Source organism: Saccostrea cucullata, unplaced genomic scaffold, assembly GCF_032062105.1.
Source record: "Saccostrea cucullata isolate Sc308-1 unplaced genomic scaffold, CSIRO_AGI_Scuc_v1 ctg5522, whole genome shotgun sequence".
Taxonomy (NCBI): Eukaryota; Metazoa; Mollusca; class Bivalvia; order Ostreida; family Ostreidae; genus Saccostrea; species Saccostrea cuccullata.
In genome coordinates, this window is record NW_026928415.1 from 12658 (window position 1) to 34964 (window position 22307).

The window sequence follows — 22307 nt, forward strand, 5'->3', positions numbered from 1 at the left end:
TCTGAGCGAGACAGGAAATCACGCATGCTTGTCAAATAAACTTATGTAAGAGCAGTGCTAAGTACTTAACGTTGTTTTACTTGATACATGTATAAAATTTCAGATTGATGATGAACAGAAATTAATATTTGCACCTTTACAATTCGCTGACAATACTTCCAGAGGGTTTTATTGTTAAATTCCTTTGAAGTGAATTTTATTTTCAAAGTTAATACGAAGATGTATATATAACACAATAATAAGCGCTTTTTATTTTTGTATTCATCTCCCCTTATTCAGATAGGAGATAATACCTTTTCAAATTGCTGAAAAGACCTATTGAAAATAAATAGGTAATATATTATATTATAACCCATTAGAAAAGCTGATATATACTATATAAATATTGCATGAAATTGAGTGTAGCATTGAAAAGTTTCAACCCCTGAATTGGCATCAGTTTTATAATCATTTGTATTTTCTGACGACTAATTATTTTTCTTTCTAAAAATCAAATGACAATGACAATGACAATGACAATGATTTATTCTCTTAAATGTACAAACATACATTGTAGAGAGGAGGTAGGAAAATGTACAAACACATACAAAAAATATAATACATGCATTATAAACAGTACAAAGTATCATGTTCAAGTTCATGTCAATTATTTTCATCTATAATTTGTTTGACAATCAATAAAAATTTACATAATTTTTTCAATGCTGAACAATTTGTTGTTGTAAAAAGTTGTTTAAATTTCTCTATATTTGGTCTACATGTGAAAGAGTTTGAAATATATTTTAACCTAGCCTCTTTAATTTCTTTTTGTGTGCATTCAAAGACATAATGGAATTCATCACCAATCTTATGAAAATCACATAAAGTACAAATTCTTTGTTCTCTTGGAATACCAAACCATCTCCCAGTTTCAATAGGGAGTTTAAAGTTGCTACATCTAAATTTACATAACAAAATTGAAAATTTTCTAGGTAGATTAACGAGATATCTTTCTGGTTCTAGTATTTCTTTATAAATACGATAATTTACACCCTTTGATGAGTTAAAAACATTACTTTGCCAGTTTTGGATATTTTGGTCAACAAGTATTCTTTTTACTTCATTTTTTACCCATGCTACATTGTACATTTGTTGTGTTGTCCATAAATAAGATAATCCACAATCATCTAAAATAGTTTTAACATAGTTAACCCAAGGCAAATTATGCCTTGAAGCTAGAACATACATTTTTGTAGCAAATTTATCCATCGTTTGAGAAAAATGTAGTTTTGCCCAAAAAGAAATCATTCTCACCTTAATATTAATGATAAGTGGGAATCTGCCAAGTTCCCCATACACCATGTAGTTTGGCGTTTTAGTGTTCAAACCTAGTATATATTTACAATATTTTAAGTGAAGTTTTTCGATTAAAGTATTTTTTGTAAATCCCCATATTTCACATCCATATAACAAAACTGGTTGTACAATTCTGTCAAACAAATCTATCTGACAATCCATAGAAAGATTATGTTGTTTACATTTTGATATCACTCCATACATAGCTTTTACAGATTTATTGTATTGTTCTTTTATATTTTGATTAAAAGAACCTGATTTTGAAAAATATATTCCTAAGTACTTATAACTATCAACAAGAAGGGGGTGTGTGTGTGTGAGGGGGTGGTGGAGGGACTATATGATATCATTTTTTGCATCTCTCTTGTGGAAATGCAGAATATGAAATTAATGCTATTAAGTATATGTAAATAAGTAATACGTGTAGTACTATACACTGTAGTTTCATTAACGTAGAAGCAATTCTTTCCTACGTGTAATTCTTATTTTTAGCGTGAGAGGTTAAAGCGATTAAAAAAAATCTATATGAATTTTCTTAATTTACAATATGATTGAAATCCTTAGTTAACTTTCATTTCATAAGAAATGTTGGAAACAATATTCAATGGAGCCTGCTCGTAATGAACCCTTCATCGTCACCAGTATGACACACATACACTTGGCACCCAAAGTATGCGCCGCAGATTTGGTTTGTTAGAAGCAACTGACTGATTAAGCACCTTAATTATGTGATTTATGTCTTCTCCTTCCTTGGTTAATTAAGTAATTTCATCTCCTTTGTATTAATTAAAATATTGTGAAATATCTTGTTACCCTTTAAAAAATAAGAACAGATTATTTTTTTTTCTCTGTACTTTTTGAGCTATATCCTTAACCATGTTAATGCCTTAGTCACATTTCCCTGCCGGTGGTTGACCGGTGGTAATCGGTCGTAATCCGTGGTGAGAGGCGATGCCCCAACATCGGTCCACATCGGCCTAGTAGTCCTTAAAGTACCAGTCACATTATCCAGCGATGGGATATACGATGGACAACCGATACCTTTTCTTTTTATAAAAATGGCGTGGTTGCCGGTGTAACGACGAAAGGTGACCACCGTAGAATGTTGACCAGGGGGGATGTACTTTACTCTTTTCAACAGGACTTACAAAGACCCAGCGATGCATTGCTTATCATAAAACGATATTCCATGGAAATCGGCCGATGTATATTACATCGATCATACATTGGTTAACATCGTTCGTACGTCGGCCGACTATGGGCCAATGTTTGGTCGCACATCGACTGATGTCTGTTGCCCACCACTCAACCCCCCGATGACCTCAGATTCAACGGACACTTGACGATGCTCGGCCATACATCGGCCAATCCTTGATAGACGTGTTAATGATGGGTTGCCGATGAGGAGTGATGTGGGGCATCAGTGGAGACATCGCTGATTTTTAACTACAACTTATTTTCTACCGATTACCCCCTACCGATTCGCCAAATAGCCTCAGTCACGGTCCGATAACTATACGTGTCCGGCCGGCAACCACGTCATTTTTATCAAAAATTGCATCGGTTTCTCATCGTATACCCCATCACTGGATAATGTGACTGATACATAATATTATGCCTTTGTCACATTTCCCGGCCGGTGGTTGTAGACCGGTGGTAATCGATGGTAATCCATTGTTTGAGCAATCCCCCAATATCGGTTCGTTATCGGCCTAGTAGTCCTTAAAGTATCAGTCACATTATCCAGCGATGGGGTATACGATGGACAACCGATGCGTTATTTGATAAAAATAATGTGGTTGCCGGCCGGACTTACAAAGGCCCAGCGATGCATTGCTAATCATAAAATGATGTTCCAGGGTAATCGGCCGATGTTTATTACATCGATGATACATTGGTGAACGTATGCCGGTCGACTATGGGCCAATGTTTGGTCGAACATTGACCGATGAACGACCGATGTCTGTTGCCTACCAATCAACCACCCGATGATCTCAGATTAAACGGACACTTGATGATGCTCGGCCATACATCGGCCAATCCGTGAAAAATGTGTTAATGATGTGTTGCCGATGAGGAGCGATGTGGGGCATCGGTGGAGACATCGCTATTTATTAACTATAACTTATATTCTACCGATGACCCACGCCTATTTAACAAAATGCCACAGTCACCGACCGATTATTATAGGTGTCCGGCCGCCAACCACGCCATTTTTATCAAAAAACACATCGGTTTCCCATTGTATACCCCATGGCTGGATAGTGTGACTGATACTTATAGGTGTCCGGCCGGCAACCTCGCCATTTTTAACAAAAAACGCATCGGTTGCCAATCGTATACCTAATCGCTGGATAATGTGACTGATACTTTAACTGAATCGGCAATGCTTTGATGACTAACTAAAAACTCGTTATACTATATGCTTATCTCTACCAGCGTACGATTCTATTCGTAAGTTAAATGTACACCACATTATCGGATATAATTTTGGACAAGAAGCCCGTGGGCCTTATAGGTCACCTGAGGTCGTGTAGCAACTTTCCAACAATTCATTTTGGTTCATGTTTAAAATAAGAGGCCATTAAATTCACAATTTTGAAAGAGGCACCATTGCTCATCATAACTATACACTTAGCATGCTAAGTTTGATACTAGTACATTTTGTACTTAATACTCAAGGCAGAGTAGGGGAAAAATGCATTTCATTATTTGAATTTTACTATTTGGTAGAGGACTGGATGCTTATAACATTCATGCCAACAGTTTGACCATTTGATGTCCAGGAATAAAAAAAGATAATTTTAAAGATTGCATTAATTTTAGAGGATTGGTCCCATCCCCCAGGGACCATGAAATTCATATTTTTTATTCCTCTTTATTCATAGATGCTATCTTCCAAAATTGGTTGAAACTGGTTGAGCAGTTTCAGAGAAGCTGTAAATGTTATGTTAAATGTAGCACGACACACTATGATGGATGAAAACAGATAGCAATAGATCATCTAGATCTGAGTTTACTCATGTGACCTAAAAATCTTGTAGACCATTAAAGTGTCAGTCACATTATCCAGCGATGGGGTATACGATAAGAACCAAATGTGAATGCGTTTTTTGATAAAAATGGCGTGGTTGCTGGTCGAACACCTTTAGCAACCACGCCATATTTATCAAAAAATGCCCCATTGCTGGATATTTAGGACTACTAGGTCAATGTGGACCGATGTTTGGGCATCGCTTCACACCACGGATTACTACCGATTACCATCGGTCTACAACCACCGGCCGGGAAATGTGACTAAGGCATAAGTATCAGTCATATCATCCAGCGATGTGGGGTATACGATGAGAAACCGATGCGTTTCTTTGTTAAAAATGGCGTGGTTGCTGGCCGGACACCTATGGTAATCGGACGGTGACTGAGGCCATTTGGCAAATCTGTGGGGGTCATATAGGTAGAAAATAAGTTGCAATTAAAAGTCAGCTATGTCTCCACCGATGTCCCACATTGCTCTTCATCGGCGACCTATCATTAACAAATCTTTCAAGGATTAGCCGACGTAGTGTCAAGCATTGTCAAGTGTCCATTGAATCTGAGGTCATCGGGGGGGGGGGGGGGGGGGGGGGGTTGTTGAGTGGTGGACAACAGACATCGGCCGATCATCGGTCAATGATCGACCAAGCATTGGCCCATTAAAAGACTGACGTATGAACGATGTTCACCAATGTATCAGCGATGAAATATACCCTGGAACATCGTTTTATGATTACCAGTGCATCGCTGGGCCTTTGTAAGTCCTGCTGGCAATCACGCCATTTTTATCAAAAAACGCATTGGTTGCCCATCATATACCCCATCGCTGGATAATGTGACTGATACTTTAAGGACTACTAGGCCGACGTGGACTGATGTTGGGGCATCACTCACACCATGGATTACCATCAATTACCATCGATCTATAACCACCGGCCGGGAAATGTGACTAAGGCATTAGAGGCTGGCTTGCACCAAAACAGCCACACTGGACAGCACTCTTGTCTGATGGCACTTTGTCAAAAAAATTGAAAATAAATGATGTTCAGACGTACATTATAGGAATAATAGTTAATTTGGAATGGATCTGCTCATGGCCTTTAACCAAGACATCTCTGGCTTGCCCATTCACTTTCAAAAATTGTGCTACATCCCTGATATGTGAGTCAATGATACTGATAATTTGACCAAGCACAAATCAACAAATCCAGCACCAATACAAGAGCATCACTTTAATGACCAACATATGAACTCTTTCAATTTTTCTTGTCAGTGCTGTATCATAATCATCAAATCATCCATAAAACACAAACAAGGCAATTTTCTTTGTCTCAAATGAAATGTACACACACAAGTGAAAGAAATTAAATTATTTCCTACATGTATTTCCACTGGTTACTGGTACATGTACTCTGAACTGTAAGTATATATAATTCAGGATTCATAGATCCTACACAAGTCTACAGGGGTCAGGAATCAGATGTCATGGGTCTGGGGTCAGGGTCAGTGTATTGGAAGAAAAGACCTGTCTGTCGAAGTTTGAGGGCTATCTTCACATTCAATCTCTCATCCTGTTCTTTTGATAAATAGTTTTGCCAGTCACCAATTCTTCCTGAAAACAATTTCAATTTTTGAGAAAATGTCTGAAAATTATATTTACATGGTTTATAGATATATACACTTGGCAAAAGATAGTTCAATCCAAATTACTCCCCATTTCAGCATGCTGCAGGGGAATATTAAAGGCAAACAATCAGAAAACAAGGGTGCTGTCAAGTTTTGATCCTTTATGAATCATTTTAAAAGAAAAGACTGACATGGACTAGCTCATATTATTTGAAAACTATGGTACCTCACTTTCTCTGAATAATTCTGCACCAAGAATACCTCATTTTGGCTCAGGAACTCTGCTTTTACACTAGCATACCACCTCCCTCTGAGTAATTCTACCCCATATCTACCTCACATTCTCTGCAAATTTTGTTCTAGACTTTCTCTCTCTGGGAAATTCTGCATCCAGTTCAACTTTTCTGATAAATTCTTTTCCTAGACTAGCCCACCTTCAAAGACAGAAGAAATCTACCTCTTGATTACCTCATCCTCTCTGAAAAATTCTGTCTCTACAAAAATTTAAATCTCTGATGAATTCTGCATCAAGTGTATCTCACTTTTCTGAGGTATTCTACCCTAGACTACCTCATACTCTCTGAGGAATTCTTCCACAACAAAAGCAGTTCTTTTCTGAAGAAGTCTGCCTTAAGACTAGACCACCTTTTCTCAGGAATTCTGACCCAACAATGTCTACCTTTTTCCAGAGAATTCTTCCTCTAGACAAGCTAAATGTAATTTTTTAAAGTATTTTAAGCCTACATAAGATTAATTAACCTTTCCAAAGAATTCCACTCTTACACTAGCTTATTTTCATTGAAGAACTCTAAACTCTACCACTAGACTAGTTCATATCTCTTTGGAATTCTGCCTCCTATACTAAAAACTTTTCATGAGGAATTTCACAACTACATGAACTCTTCTTTTTTGTGGAATTCTGCTGCAAGACTAGCACCCCTTCTCTGAAGATTTCTGTCAACAGACTAGGTCAACCTGCCTGAAGAATTTTTGCCCCTAGCTAACCTCTCTAAGGCTCTTTCCTATGAATACTCAACTTCTCTGAAAAATTCTGCACCAAGACAACTCATCTTCTCAGAACAATTTTGTCCAATAGACTGGCACCCCTTCTCTAAGAATTTCAACCTCTAGTGTAGCTCACCTTCTCTGAGGAACTCTGCACCAGTGGGATTTCTGTCTCTAGTCTAGCTCACATTCTCTGAGGAACTCTGCACCTGTGGGATTTCTAGCTCACCTTCTCTGAGGAACTCTACACCAGTGGGATTTCTATCTCTAGTCTAGCTCACCTTCTCTGAGGAACTCTGCACCAGTGGGATTTCTGTCTCTAGTCTAGCTCACATTCTCTGAGGAACTCTGCACCTGTGGGATTTCTAGCTCACCTTCTCTGAGGAACTCTACACCAGTGGGATTTCTGTCTCTAGTCTAGCTCACATTCTCTGAGGAACTCTGCACCGGTGGGATTTCTGTCTCTAATCTAGCTCACCTTCTCTTAGGAACTCTGCACCTGTGGGATTTCTGTCTCTAGTCTAGCTCACCTTCTCTGAGGAACTCTACACCAGTGGGATTTCTGTCTCTAATCTAGCTCACCTTCTCTTAGGAACTCTGCACCTGTGGGATTTCTGTCTCTAGTCTAGCTCACATTCTCTGAGGAACTCTGCACCGGTGGGATTTCTGTCTCTAATCTAGCTCACCTTCTCTTAGGAACTCTGCACCTGTGGGATTTCTGTCTCTAATCTAGCTCACCTTCTCTTAGGAACTCTGCACCTGTGGGATTTCTGTCTCTAGTCTAGCTCACCTTCTCTTAGGAACTCTGCACCAGTGGGATTTCTAGCTCACCTTCTCTGAGGAACTCTGCACCAGTGGGATTTCTATCTCTAGTCTAGCTCACCTTCTCTGAGGAACTCTACACCAGTGGGATTTCTATCTCTAGTCTAGCTCGCCTTCTCTGAGGAACTCTACACCAGTGGGATTTCTATCTCTAGTCTAGCTCACCTTCTCTGAGGAACTCTACACCAGTGGGATTTCTGTCTCTAGTCTAGCTCACATTCTCTGAGGAACTCTGCACCTGTGGGATTTCTAGCTCACCTTCTCTGAGGAACTCTACACCAGTGGGATTTCTATCTCTAGTCTAGCTCACATTCTCTGAGGAACTCTGCACCTGTGGGATTTCTAGCTCACCTTCTCTGAGGAACTCTACACCAGTGGGATTTCTATCTCTAGTCTAGCTCACCTTCTCTGAGGAACTCTGCACCAGTGGGATTTCTATCTCTAGTCTAGCTCACCTTCTCTGAGGAACTCTACACCAGTGGGATTTCTGCCTCTAGTCTAGCTCACCTTTTCTGAGGACCTCTGCACCAGTGGGATTTCTGTCTCTAGTCTAGCTCACCTTCTCTTAGGAACTCTGCACCAGTGGGATTTCTGTCTCTAGTCTAGCTCACCTTCTCTTAGGAACTCTGCACCTGTGGGATTTCTAGCTCACCTTCTCTGAGGAACTCTGCACCAGTGGGATTTCTGTCTCTAATCTAGCTCACCTTCTCTGAGGAACTCTGCACCAGTGGGATTTCTGTCTCTAGTCTAGCTCACCTTCTCTGAGGAACTCTACACCAGTGGGATTTCTAGCTCACCTTCTCTGAGGAACTCTGCACCAGTGGGATTTCTAGCTCACCTTCTCTGAGGAACTCTGCACCAGTGGGATTTCTGTATTTTGAATCAGTGAGCCATTGGTGATTAACTGCAGGGTTTTTCTTCATTTCGTCAAAGCTGCAGTGCTTAGCGATCCTCTGTATGTCCTCCTTTGATAGGTCTCGCTGTAGGAACAGGGCCACTCTCTTAATGCTCCGCTCCAGGTCCTACAAAAACAAGGAACAACATTAATTTCATATCTCATGTATTCAATAACTTCTGGTCCTACAAAGAAAATTACTGGTGATTTATGGGTAAATTTTCATCCAAAACATAATACCGTATAACGGGTAGTTTTTACTACTGTAAATTTTGTAAAATGTAATGAATATCTGTTAAAATAGGGTGATTTTATTTTTTACGCGTTATATTTTTATGAATTGAGCATGTCCGTAAAAATTAAAATCAGAGAGGTGAACTTCCAGATCAATGTTTTAATGTTTTGAATGTGTTAATATACACATACGTTTTAAATGTCTGGACAACCCGATGTAAAATAACAATGAAAGTGTTCCCGTGATAACGAGTGTCGATTCCTTAAGTGATCTGTTTATTCATTTAAATACCTTTATATATCACATGCCCTGCATTTATTCCTGTAGTACAAAATACATGTTCACGCATCATTATTGTTGCGCACCACGTGCCGTCTTCATTTTAATGAAAACAAAGAGAGACAACTCAAGCCTTCATGATTAAGTTGACAGAATTACAGGGGACACGGATTACGATGCATTGAAATGTCGAAGTTGGAAGCAAATAAGAAGAAGAAAGGGTCAAAGTCTTGAAAAACGGATATAGTTTGAAGACTTCAGTCTGTAATAATTAAGCCATTATCAGTAATTATGTGTCCCATAAGAGGAACCAGGTAATTGACGGTGTTTGTATAATTTGTGCATTAATTAAGATTTACTTGTTTGATCCTAATTGATAATCAATTAAAAAGTTCCCCAAAATACCAACGAGTGTCAGTACTAATTCTATAGCCTCCAGGTACTTAGCTAAATGGCAGTGATAGCTTTGATATACTCTCATAATATGATGTTCAAAATTTAAGGTGATGCGTATATTACTTCTGTGAAATTTTACGCGTTTAATTTTTACGGATTTTATAAAACTCGTAAAAATTAGTAAAAATTAGCAGCACGTTAAAAATACCCGTTATATAATAATAATCGTTCATAGTAAAGTTGCACTAAGGAATTTCAGGATTTTATTAAATAGGTATTAACTTTGCATTTGGATATAATCATGATAATACATACAATTCTTGGGATCATGGTGAAAAATAAAGTTAATATAAGCTGGAGAATTTTCCCGGCATCCTGAACACTCACGTACCATCTTCAGGTCCTCATATGTCAGGAAGATAACATTGGGCTGATCTTTTATTTCCCAGAAATCCAACACGTGTCGGGACCAAGGACTGTAAGGAACTGCAAACAATACATGATTAGTTATCATATACTTCAGGATTATCTAACTTGAAAGTCTGTCCCAGAAATATGTGATGGGCATCTATTTATTAAATTTGCACCCCATGACTCTAATCTCCAAAATAATTTATGGTATAGTAACAAGATACATATACAAGTACAAAGAAGTAACATTGTTAATGTAACAGGAAAAGAGAAAATGTATGGCTGGACCAGGAATCGAACCAGGGACCCTGTATCTCCAGTCAAGTACTCTACCAACAGAGCTATCCAGGCCGATATCCACAGCCCAAACCATTACATAAACAATAATGCCTTAGGAACAGTAACAGCATCAACATCTAAACAGTGATGTCATTGTCAACTGCATCAGTATGTAAACAGTGAGGTCACTATCAACTACAGTTAATTCTCGATAAACCGCCACCTTTTGTAATTTAGAAATCATGGCGGTATAACGAATTTGGCGATGAATTGAGTTTTCTATCTTTTAGGAAATAAGCCAGAGTTATCGCTCTTAGAAATACCATTTAGCGTTTTTATTCTTATCATCACATGTACATGTATATATAAACATATGTCTATATTTGAAAATACTTCAAGTAATTTTTTTAATGTACAATTTTGCTAAAACAAAATATTCAGTTATGAAATTAAGACAAGTACATGTGTATGCATGTAAATCTGCACGTTTGATATTGAAAAAAAAAATGCTGGGTCGATCGTTGTGATATATTGCCTATAGTACACAAAATAAGTGCTTGAATAAATTCATTGTTTATGAAATCATTGTTAATGAAACGTTCACAATTTCTGACTTATAATTATTTTTTAAGCAAACTTTGCATTGTTTTTAAAAGCAGAGATCATCAAAATATTTATCGTTATCGGCGTACTTTACAACGACCGCTTTCGTGGCGAAGTGTTGATTTAGAAATGAATTTATGAAACAGAAAACAAAATTATTCTAACAGTTCATGTTAAAATTATTGTTTATTTAATTTACTTAATTGCACCTTGACTAGCTTTGCATGCTTTACAACAGGGATAGCGTCAACCAATTTGCCGCGCTTCACTGACCACATGCACCTGTGGCGGTATTATCAAGATAATTGACACTTAAAAATGGACGTTTGTTGTGAAAACAGGGTGGCGGATGGCGGTATGCGAATTTGGCGTTATAAAGAGAATTTTATATAGCAGGAAAAACGTTCTTGGGAAATCATGGCGGTATTGCGAAAATGGCAATGAATCGAATGGCGATAATTCGAGAATTGACTGTACAAATGTATGTAAACAGTGATATCAAAGACACTGCACTTGTATGTCAACAGTGATGTCAGGGAGTACTGCACAAATACTTAAGTTTGACAATCTTTTCTTTCTTAAACATTATCAAGTGTTTTCATGATCTGAACACCTTCAAATGACCTTAGCAGCTGTATATTTAATTCATGTAACTGGACAATCACAGAGCACGACATATAGAGAGATAGGTCAATAACTAAGTGTCACCAAGTTTTAAACTAAGAAAAGAAAATTATAAACTACAGTGGTGACTGGTAACTTTAGAACATACCTCTATCCTTAAGGAACGAGTCCACAAAATCTGCCAGCTTCCCACGGTATCTGGTTAGAGCATGTAACGAAGTCACCAGATAAAAATAGGAGACAACCACATCCTTCGGGTTTCTTGCAATATAAACAATCTGAAAAAATCAACCAAATAAATAAACACTAATGTACAGTGAGCATTGAACTCACATTTAATGATACCTCCCTCCCATATGAGAAAAATGGCAAAGTCTAATTGCTTGTACATGTGTATTAGAAACCTCAAATATTTGTCAGATTAGAACATAAATTAGGAGTATATTTTGTTTTACAGTAAAACTCGGTTATAACAAAGTCTCTGGGACCTATGAAATTACTTCGCTATATCCATAGTTCGTTACATCCATATAAGGAATTAGTTAAATTCTTAAAGCTGGGGATCCAAGATAACTTCGTTATATCCGTAAATTCGCAATATCCATGTTCGTACTAAGCGAGTTTTGCTGTATTTCTTTACCTAATGCAAACATTGTGCAATTCAACAATTCAACTACCATTTCTGCTTTTCAAATCTGAGTTTGGTGAGGGCAAGAAACTTGAAGAAAGCAATATTCTAAAGATGCATGGCCTCATGAGGACAATCTTGTTACATTAGGTTTACAGAAATTAGTTGTCAGAAGAAGTTTTATTGTATATGTTCAATAAATTAATTAATCAAATTTGTTTTACCTTTGGTTGTTTTGAATCAATTTCCTCGGGTAACAATTTGAGAGGGAGGTGTGTTTTTAAGATCCTGGGAGAGGGCCTCTCAGAAAGCTCTTGTAGAGAAGGGCTCGGGAATTCTACGTACGGTATTCTCTCATCACAATCAATTTGACGACTTCCTTCAAAATCCAACGTCTGGACCAAATATATGATTTCTTGCACCCAAGTCATACCTATCAAAACAGATTCTTTTAAAACTGCCCTAGATCATCTGATTAATGCCCTTCTTCATATGCATGCTTGTTTAAAGTATTAATGAATACTAGTTGTAAAAAGGTTCTTAAAATATTATCATCATTTTTATGTCAAATATCTGATATAAGAAAAAATACTTTAGTTATAAATGAGTAACTACATTGTTCTGAATCATATGTATGTATTTAGTATCTGATAAGTACAATACATAATTTGCTACACCAATTGTTTGTATCCTAGTTGTGTTCTACTGTATTTTCATACTTATCACTATGTTTTCTATGGGCCTTTACCAATTACTGTAATTGTGTTTGTGCCAATAAAATATTTGTATTTGTATTTATCAATATCTCAAATTCTCCTTCAGTTATAACACAACTGAGATATAATAAGTGTTCTGGTTACAAAAACTGGATTCAATACCTACCTGACCTCGGAAAACCTACAATCCACACGTCACTCTCCCGAACTCCAAATTTTGAAATGCCTTTCATTTTCTTTTCCACAAAGTTTGGTAAAACTGTATCATTGAATAAAACCATGTTAGATTTACTGCAGTTTTCATCTGTGATGTCAATAAAACCATCTCGTCGCCTTAGGCCAGTTTTTATGACTTTACTATAAAATATAACTCCTAGGATGCAAATTCCAAACGCAATAGAACCATATGTTGAAATTAATAAGCCTTTTCTTCTTGTTTCACTTTTGAATGGAAACACGTAGTCGTTCGCCTGGTTTCTTGACCCCTTCTTTTGATAACACGCATCATTGCAATGAAAATATCGCACCTGTTTGAGTTTAACACGGCTAATAAACCATCTGCATCCATATCCTTGTGTTCTACCCCGAAACGAACCTGTGAGAAGAGATTTACTCAAATAAACAAATGCACGTGGATTCATTATGCGTCAATGTCAACAGGGTAACACGAATCACCGGAATGCCCCGTAATCACCGAAATGCCCCTAAAAATCACCGAAATGCCCAACAAAACCACCGAAATGCCCTTACATATGTTTTTACATGATGTTTTTCATAAAAATTAATGCTTATTTTTTTCAGTAAAGCATAACTGACGGTAAAATTAATTATTTTCATGTTTTGTGCTCGAAGCGTATCGTACTTCAAAGGGCGATAACTCGTATTTGGTGATGACCTAGGAAGTGAAGTCTACAATGTTTAAAATCTAAGAAATAATAATGTCTTATGATATTTCTCGGAAAAAATTAGATGACAAATGATAACTATGATAAAAGAAAAAAAAATGACTTTCTTCTTTTTTCCTTTTCTTCCAAATTTTTGCATTGTGAACCAGGTTGTAACATTTATTCGTCTGCAGACGCCTGCATGCTGGGGGGATATAGGCGTAGCGTTAAAATATATATACCTGCCATTATTCATTGAGTAAATTTATCTTTTATTGTATATATTTACTTTTACAGACCATAAAGTTAACGTTTTACCAAACAAAACGAGAGAGGGGGTACCGGTACACCAAATTTCCGTGATAATTTACGACCGCGATGTAAGAATTTCAAAAGACAAATGCAGTCATAAAATGAAAAAAAGGTTTTAAACTTTGTACTTCGTTAAGACCATATAAATATTACTATTTCTATTAATGATTTTTTTATTCTGTTACTTGATTAGATACATAGTCAGTCAGGTCAAACATTGTACAGAACATTTCTCTTGTAAATTAGCAAACCTTTCCAAAGTAGCAATTGTTTCATAAAACGATGTAGATGTATTCAACCCATTCAACAACTTAAAAAAACATATATAGTAAAATTGTCAAATTTTACTATTTCTATTGAATCAAATGTAGTTCATTATCCCAGGATACCCATGTCAATGTTTGTATAGCGCACGTGCGTAATTTCGATCACTGATTGTGATGTACCTGATTATGTAATATGACATAATACTACACACCTTACTTACATTAATAGTCCCATTTTCATATCAGATAACAATGAAATTTTATTAAATTCATACATGGTAAATATTTTTTTTAAACTAAACGTAAAAAAGATCTTTCTATTGCTTTAAAACTTAATATAAAGATAGGACTTTCCAGTAAAATTACACTAGTGTACTCCGTTTTTAGAAATCAAGAATATATGTAAATAATATTACAAACAAAATTTTAATTGATATGAAAAATATGACTTATTATTTAGAATATATTTAAAACAGAAAAAAGGGAAAAATTAAAACATTTCGGTGATTTCTTGGGGCATTTCGGTGATTACGGGGTGTAACGTTTTCGGGTTCTTTTATGGGATTCGGCTGTTCTATCTGAACAATTAAAGAATAATCAAATTTCTCAATCACAAATTTAAATTAATAATATATACACTAACGCCTTCGTTCTCGGGAGCGCGTGCGCCTTCCAAAGACTGAAGCGCGTCCGCTTCTTATCTTCAGTTAAAGTGTATCAAGGTACAATATAAAAACAAACCAAAGCCTCGAAAGTCTATTTCAGACACTTAAGACTTTATCTAACCAAGGTTTCCCTTGAAGTACCTACACGTTTGACTTCTGTTCTGGCGATCTTCTCTCATCGGCCGTCCACAACAGACTAACTCAACAACCCAATTGTCTCCATATTTATATACACTCCAGGTCACATGACCTGCGGAGAACCGAAGGGAACAAAGAGACAGGAAGTCAACACAATGCAACTACCGAGAAACGAAGGGTTTATTTGATCTCGATTACAGTTTCGCTTCATTACCCACGCCTCCAGGAAATGCGTCTCGCATTCCTCCTAAATCATGAAAAACAAAACTTAAAATATCATTTACACTGTATATGTTTTTTTTAAAGGGTTTTCTAAGAACGAGCAAAATCACTTAAAATCTGGCAATCAATTATTTACAATATGTACAACAAGTCGCATGCTCTAAATTTTGTAATCTACAACAAAATCATCATGCCAAGCAGGTAAGCGTCTCGTGCGCTTTGGCCTGCTGTTGAAATCAGCGCTTGCATTTGAATTCTCTTCATTACTTGCAGCAAACTGCTCATTAGTGTCAACTTCAGGTAAGTTTTCTGTTTCATTCAGGGTCTCTTGCTCATCTTCAGAAAACATTTCCTCTTCTCCTCTTAATATCTGAGATCTACACTTGCGCATGCGATCAAAATGAATTACACTGCTCTTGCCTCTATATCCACATGCTACAGTGTAAAGAAAATCGGATAATTTCTTCTCAACTGTGTAGGGACCTCTCCAAAATGATGTAAGTTTTGGAGAGCAGCCACTTTTTCTGGTCGGAAAATAAACAAAGACTTTTTCTCCGGGCTCAAACGAAGACCATGCAACCTTTGTATCATGATATCTCTTCTGGCGAAGCATTTCTCTTTCAGTATGCTCCCTAACGATTTTATGCGCAGTTTCCAGACGTTCGCGTAGAATCCAGACCCACCGATTCGATGGTATATCTTTGATATCCGGGGGCATCTCATACATCAGATCCAGTGGAGTGGTTGCTTCGCGCCCTAGCATCAGCATGTTTGGAGAAAAGTTTGTTGTCTCATGCGCCGTTGATCTGTAGGCCATCAATATGTAAGGGAGGTAAAGATCCCAATCACGATGGTTTTCTTGAACATAGGTACTAAGCATGGAGAGCAATGTCCGGTTAAATCGCTCTACCATCCCATCTGATTTAGGATGGTAGGGAGTGGTACGAGTTTTCTTGATCCCTAGTAACCGACACATTTCCGCAAACAATTTGCTCTCGTATTGGCGACCTTGATCCGAATGTATTATTGAAGGTACACCAAATCTAGCAATAACTTGATCCATTATTGTGCGTGCTACAGTTTCTGCTTCCATATCTGGTAGAGCGAATGCCTCTGTCCACTTTGTGAAGTAATCGGACACTACCAGTATATGGCGATTTCCTCTGTCTGTTTCTGGCAACTCGCACAATATATCTGTCGCAATTCTCTCCATGGGAGTACCAGATCCAACAACTTGCATAGGAGCTCTTTGCTTAGGATTTGGATTCTTTCTCTTAGTACACTTTTCGCAACCCAATACATATTGATGAATGTCTTTTTGAAGACCTGGCCAGTAATATTTTTGCCGTATTTTGGCCAATGTCTTGGTCACGCCTAGGTGCCCTGCTGTATGATTGTCATGGCACATTTTCAGTACTTTCCTACGCTCTTTAATCTGGTATGATAGCCTGGTAAATTTCTCGCGAAAGCTGTACATAAAATCCAAACTTCGATCCCGATATGTATCGCCCCGAGGGGAGCAGTACCCACTTTCTCACTATCAGTCCTTCTTTAATGGATAAACGATCAAACTGATTCCAAAGGGATTTCACCACAAATACTTGCTGAGCTACATTTGAAAGAGATGGTCTCTTACCCTTCTCTAACCAAGAACGCACCAACTGAATGTCTTTGTTCTCCGATTGTGCCTCTTTTAAAGAAAGATCATTTTCTTCGATTGGACATAGTCTTGTGCTCACAGCGCGCACTTCGTGCTCTTTTACCAATTCTTCATAAAAGCCACACTGAGAACAAGGTATCCTACTGAGAGCGTCAGCGTTTCCGTGTTTACGACCAGCTGCAGGCCTGTGTTCAATCTTAAAATCGTAAGTATATACTTATCACTTCTAGCCATCTCGCCATCTGACCTTCTGGGTTCTTAAATCGTAAAAGCCACTTCAGTGAACCGTGGTCTGTTCTGACAAGAAAATGAGACCCATAAAGGTAGTGACGAAAATATTTCATAAAATGAACAACAGCCAACAGCTCTCTCCTAGTAACACAATATCGCCTTTCTGCTTTCGTCAAAGTTCTACTTGCATACGCTATCACGCGCCCTTTGTCATCTATTATCTGCGATAGCACAGCGCCTATTGACGTTCCACTTGCATCAGTGTCCAGGATGAACTGCTTGCTTACATCAGGTAATGCTAGTATTGGCGCACTGATTAATCGATTGCGCAATATCTCAAAAGCTTCTTGCGTTTCTGTTGTCCATTGGAACTTCCTACCTTGCTCAGTTAACCGATGCAAGGGTTTAGCTATTGAGGCAAAGTCTCGAATAAAACGCCTGTAGTAGCTGCAAAGTCCCAAGAAAGATCGAACTTCTGAGACATTACTTGGAACCGGCCATTCCGCAACTACTCTTATCTTCTCAGGATCAGTAGAAATACCCTCTTTTGATATGATATGCCCAAGGTATGAGACCTTCTCAGCAAATAGGTTGCATTTTTTAGCCTTTAGCTTCAGACCTGCCTGTTGCAATCGCCTGAACACTTCTCCAAGGTTTTCCAACATGTCCTCAAACGACTTTCCGACAACAATTATATCGTCAAGATACACCAAGCACTTGTCCCAATGAAGTCCTGCAAGTACTGTTTCCATGAGACGCTCAAAGGTAGCAGGTGCGCAACACAGACCAAAGGGCATAACTTTAAACTGATATAATCCTTTGCGCGTAACAAAAGCAGTTTTCTCCTTGTCAGCGTCTTCCATGCCAACTTGCCAATACCCACTGCTGAGATCAAGTGTGGAAAACATTGCATGTCCGGAAAGATGATCGAACGCTTCCTCTATTTTTGGGAGCGGATACGCATCTTTCACTGTAACCTCGTTCAATCGACGATAGTCAACGCAAAAGCGCATGGTTCCGTCCTTCTTGCGAACCAACACAACTGGCGAAGCCCATGGGCTCATTGAGGATTCAATGACACCCTTTTCTAGCATTTCGTCGACTTGTTTATCCACCTCTTGAGATAAATGGATGGGTATCCGTCTAGCTGCTTGCTTAATAGGACGTGTAGTGTGCTCGGTAGATATTTTATGTTTCACTACATTGGTACGCCCTAAATCATAATTTGAGGTAGCAAACAAATCTTGGTGCTCCCACAAAAACTTCTCTACTTTAGATAACTGCACGGAGGACAAATTTACTTTGCACCTGTCCAGCAGTTCTTTCAAATCACTGCGCAGTTCGAAAGTCTTATTCACTTCCTCAGCAGGAGCCTTCTGCGCTTCAACTGCAGTCATGTTTGCAATGAAAGTGCCGTTGCGAATTTGTTGGACATCGTCTGTAACATTCAGGAGGCAAACAGGTACAGTATTATTTCCCTTAACTAAAGTTCGACCTACTAGAGCACGTCCACTCTCTAGAAACTTTCGCTCCGCTTCTACCAAGTAATCTGCACTGCCAAATTTGTTGTTTTCTCCTTGGACCTTTGCTTGAATAACTATTTCACTTCTTGGTGGAATGCATACATCTGAGCTTGCAGTAACTCTATAGCAACCTAACGTGCCTTCCCATGAAAATCGACATTCTTCATTATTCAATTTCAAAGAGCTTGTCTGAAGATCAATTGCGCCATTACAAGCTTTTAAGAAATCAAGCCCAAGAATCCCATCGACAGTGATATCTGCTACTATCACTTCAGCATTGTTCTTTGATTTCCCTACTTGTATAACGAATTGACCTTTCCCAAACTGACTAAGTCGTGATCCACCAGCATTCGTTATTATTTGTCCATTATCTACTAATCTAGGCCTGTCTGTCAACTGATCATATATTTTCCTAGACAGTAAAGTTAAGGATGCGCCAGTATCAATCAAAAATTTACTTTTCACACCATTTACTTCGACATCTATGAAAATGCCTGCCTCTTCACATAAGTTGCTTGCCCCGACATTTCCATTTGTACGTTTAGATCTCTTCCGCCTTTGCCGCGTTCGAATTCGACGCGCATTTCCCTTTGCAGAATGATCAATGCGCTCATCAGCATTATTGCTTTTCTTCTTCAATTTAGGACAATTTCTACGAATGTGCCCTTCCTCTGAGCAATAATAGCATTTTATCTTTTCGCCCTTCCGTCTACTGGCAAATTTACGTCCCCCAGGAACATTTTGATCTATTCCACTGGATTTGTTCTCATCAATGCGCTTTTCTAATGAATCTAATTTCGTCTGAAGTGTCTGCATCAATTTATATAAATCTCTTGGATGCGATACGTCTTCATTTGTAGACTTTGTGAAACTCACAGCGTGACTGTGACCTCTCTTTTCAGTTTTGTAATAGGCATCCAACTCGACTGCCAAACGAATAGCTTCATTTAAATTTTGAGGTCTGCTTTGTTTGATGCGCAAACGCATTTCAGAATCAGCTAACGCATCGATGAAAGCCTCTTTTCCTAGTGTTTCTCGCACTTCCATTGATACTGAGGAATAGGCCAAACTTGTGAGTCTTCTGATACTCTGTCCTAACTCTGACAAGGTCTCTGATGCTCTCTGGCGTCTCTCTTTTAATTGAGCGCGGTACAGCTCCGTTTGGTTTGGTGGTGCAAATCTCTCCTCCAGTGCTTTAACCAACAACTCGTACTGCTGACCAGTCTCAGCAGAAACATTCCCAAGCACTCCTTGAGCAGCACCTCGTAATGAGACGGCTAAATAGAGTCCTTTTTCTCTGTTGGACCAATTATTAATTGCTGCGCAAGCATCAAAATGGGACTTGTAATCAATCCATGAATGACTTCCGTCAAACGTCGCAGGCTTTATGTTACATTTTGAAGCCTTTTCCTCCCTGTTATTTTCCTTTATCAAGGACGAGTTGTCTCTGGAAGGAAAATTGTCTTTCCTTTGCGCCCGACCCGAAGCGAAATGAGGTAATTCCTCATTTCTAATTTGCGCGGGAGGCCTAATTTCATTTTGCTCTTCCGATGGTACTTCCGATTGCACACTCCGTGGACTTTCAAAAGGAGAATGCGCAAGAGTGTTATTCAGCAAATGAACTGGATGCGGATGTGCTTTGGATATCAGGCGCGGCGTTTCACTGCTAGGCTGTGGCGCAATCACTTCATACTGTTGCGCACTCGCTGACGTCAAAGGGGATGTATTCATCACAGAAACAGAATTTCTTCGCGCCGTTTTTCTTCTCATCGTAACACCATCTGCATCTTCATTTTCTTTCCTTAAATCTCTGGATTGCTGTGCATTTGACAAAACCACCGTCTCTTCTCCAAGATGGAACCCTTCTTGTGCGCTTCCACCAGCAATTTTCGCAATGCCTGAGTCGCGCATTGGTCTATCTGTAGCTACTGGTGTAGACTGCTTTTCTAACTCAAGGCGCAGTCGCTCACAGCTCTTTTCGAGAAATGATATCTCCTCATTGATCATTTCCTCCATCGCACTCATAATTAACAAAGGGAAATAAAACACAATTAAAACCTTATCAATTAAAACAATTATTTTACTTTAACAATTTGCCGAATACCACCGCGCTGCCACCAAATTTATGTAACGTTTTCGGGTTCTTTAATGGGATTCGGCTGTTCTATCTGAACAATTAAAGAATAAATCATATTTCCCAATCACAAATTTAAATTAATAATATATACACTGACGCCTTCGTTCCTCGGGAGCGCGTGCCCCTTCCAAAGACTGAAGCGCGTCCGCTTCTTATCTTCAGTCAAAGTGTACCAAGGTACTATATAACAACAAACCAAAGCCTCGAAAGTCTATTTCAGACACTTAAGACTTTATTTAACCAAGGTTTCCCTTGAAGTACCTACACGTTTGACTTCTGTTCTGGCGATCTTCTCTTGTCGGCCGTCCACAACAGACTCAACAACCCAATTGTCTCCGTATTTATATACACTCCAGATCACATGACCTGCGGAGAACCGAAGGGAACAAAGACACAGGAAGTCAGCACAATGCAACTACCGAGAAACAAAGGGTTTATTTGATTCTTTTTGTTTTTCCAAATTCAAGACAAAAATTAAACCAAAATTCTTAATTGCAAAAATCATTCAACATATAAACTTTTAAATAACAAACAGTTTTATGAAAATTTAGAATATCTAAAATCAATTATTTCATAAAATTCTGACACCTCTAGAATGTGCCATTCTGTTCCTAATAATGAAGATATAGCATTTTCAAAATTATCTCGCTCATAATTATCAGCAATAAAACGTTTAATTATAAAGTCTGTTTCTAAATCCTCTGGCAGGTCGTTAACATACAATATCATATCACGACGGACAAGGAAATCTGTCAGGTTTTTATTTAGGTACACCATAAGAAGGATAGCTGCGCTGGACAAGGTCTCCTTAATGGTCACCGTCCGGAGTCGTGGACAGAGCCGAGCCAGTCTTATAATATGGCAGTCCACACGGTCCATATAACTGTGAGGGACAGGGTAATTATAGGGCTGCTGACAGAGGCTGAAGTCCACAAAAGTCGTCAATGTATCAGAGTGATATGTCATAAGTGTGCACACTGATTCTAGATATTTAATCCAGACATTTTTCCGATACACAAGGGAGGCCAGAGGCATGCTAGGCTTCAAGAAAACCTCTTTTTCTGTCCATTCATTGGATGTTGCTAAGAAACAATGAACTCGGAGTTTGGGTCCATGTTTCCTGATTTCGCCCCACTGTGCGTCACTGATTGCCTCATTGTAGAAGCCTCGGGTTTGAGCGTTGGCCACAATATGGAGATCTCTCAGGGATAATGAAGCCAGATGTTTCAATAGACTGAAGTTTAACTGATGGGGAATCATTGCTAGCTCCGTCAGGTTCACAAGGTACATCAAATTACTCAAACAGCTGCTCCGGAAAGAATTTACAATCCATAAGCTATGAAGACAGCCTGATTGTTTCAGTCCAATGGGCAGGGGTGCAT

At 38.4% G+C, this 22307-nt stretch overlaps 2 protein-coding genes across 4 annotated transcripts; both read right to left on the minus strand.

Moving 5' to 3' along the window:
- Positions 1-5585: 5585 nt before the first annotated feature.
- Positions 5586-13540, minus strand: LOC134277511 (sulfotransferase 4A1-like). Of its 3 annotated transcripts, none has more exons than XM_062759842.1 (7): positions 13054-13540; positions 12396-12604; positions 11692-11821; positions 10018-10112; positions 8681-8843; positions 7738-7758; positions 5586-5980 (listed from the first exon to the last, which is right to left on the minus strand). In XM_062759842.1, exons 1-7 carry the CDS (start codon positions 13526-13528, stop codon positions 5838-5840), a joined length of 1236 nt encoding a protein of 411 aa, XP_062615826.1. In that variant the 5' UTR covers positions 13529-13540; the 3' UTR covers positions 5586-5837. The 3 variants fall into 3 exon arrangements, with proteins under 3 accessions (XP_062615826.1, XP_062615824.1, XP_062615823.1); XM_062759840.1 differs by lacking the exon at positions 7738-7758 and adding an exon at positions 8433-8453; XM_062759839.1 differs by lacking the exon at positions 7738-7758 and having other exon boundaries at positions 8660-8843.
- A 7847-nt stretch (positions 13541-21387) lies between these two features.
- Positions 21388-22299, minus strand: LOC134277509 (uncharacterized; the record flags this gene model as incomplete). Its single annotated transcript, XM_062759837.1, has 1 exon — positions 21388-22299. A coding segment is annotated over one exon (837 nt), but the record flags the coding sequence as incomplete, so codon positions are not given.
- Between the last annotated feature and the right edge of the window lie 8 nt (positions 22300-22307).

Coding starts and splice junctions, on each gene's coding strand:
- LOC134277511 (XM_062759842.1), bottom strand. CDS start 13,528: ATGAATCCACGTGCATTTGTTTATTTGAGTAAATCTCTTCTCACAGGT. Junction 11,822..12,395: donor TTGATTCAAAACAACCAAAG/GTAAAACAAATT, acceptor TGATTTTTTCAG/ATTGTTTATATTGCAAGAAA. Junction 5,981..7,737: donor TGCAGAGTTCCTAAGAGAAG/GTGAGCTAGATT, acceptor AATTGTTTTCAG/GAAGAATTGGTGACTGGCAA.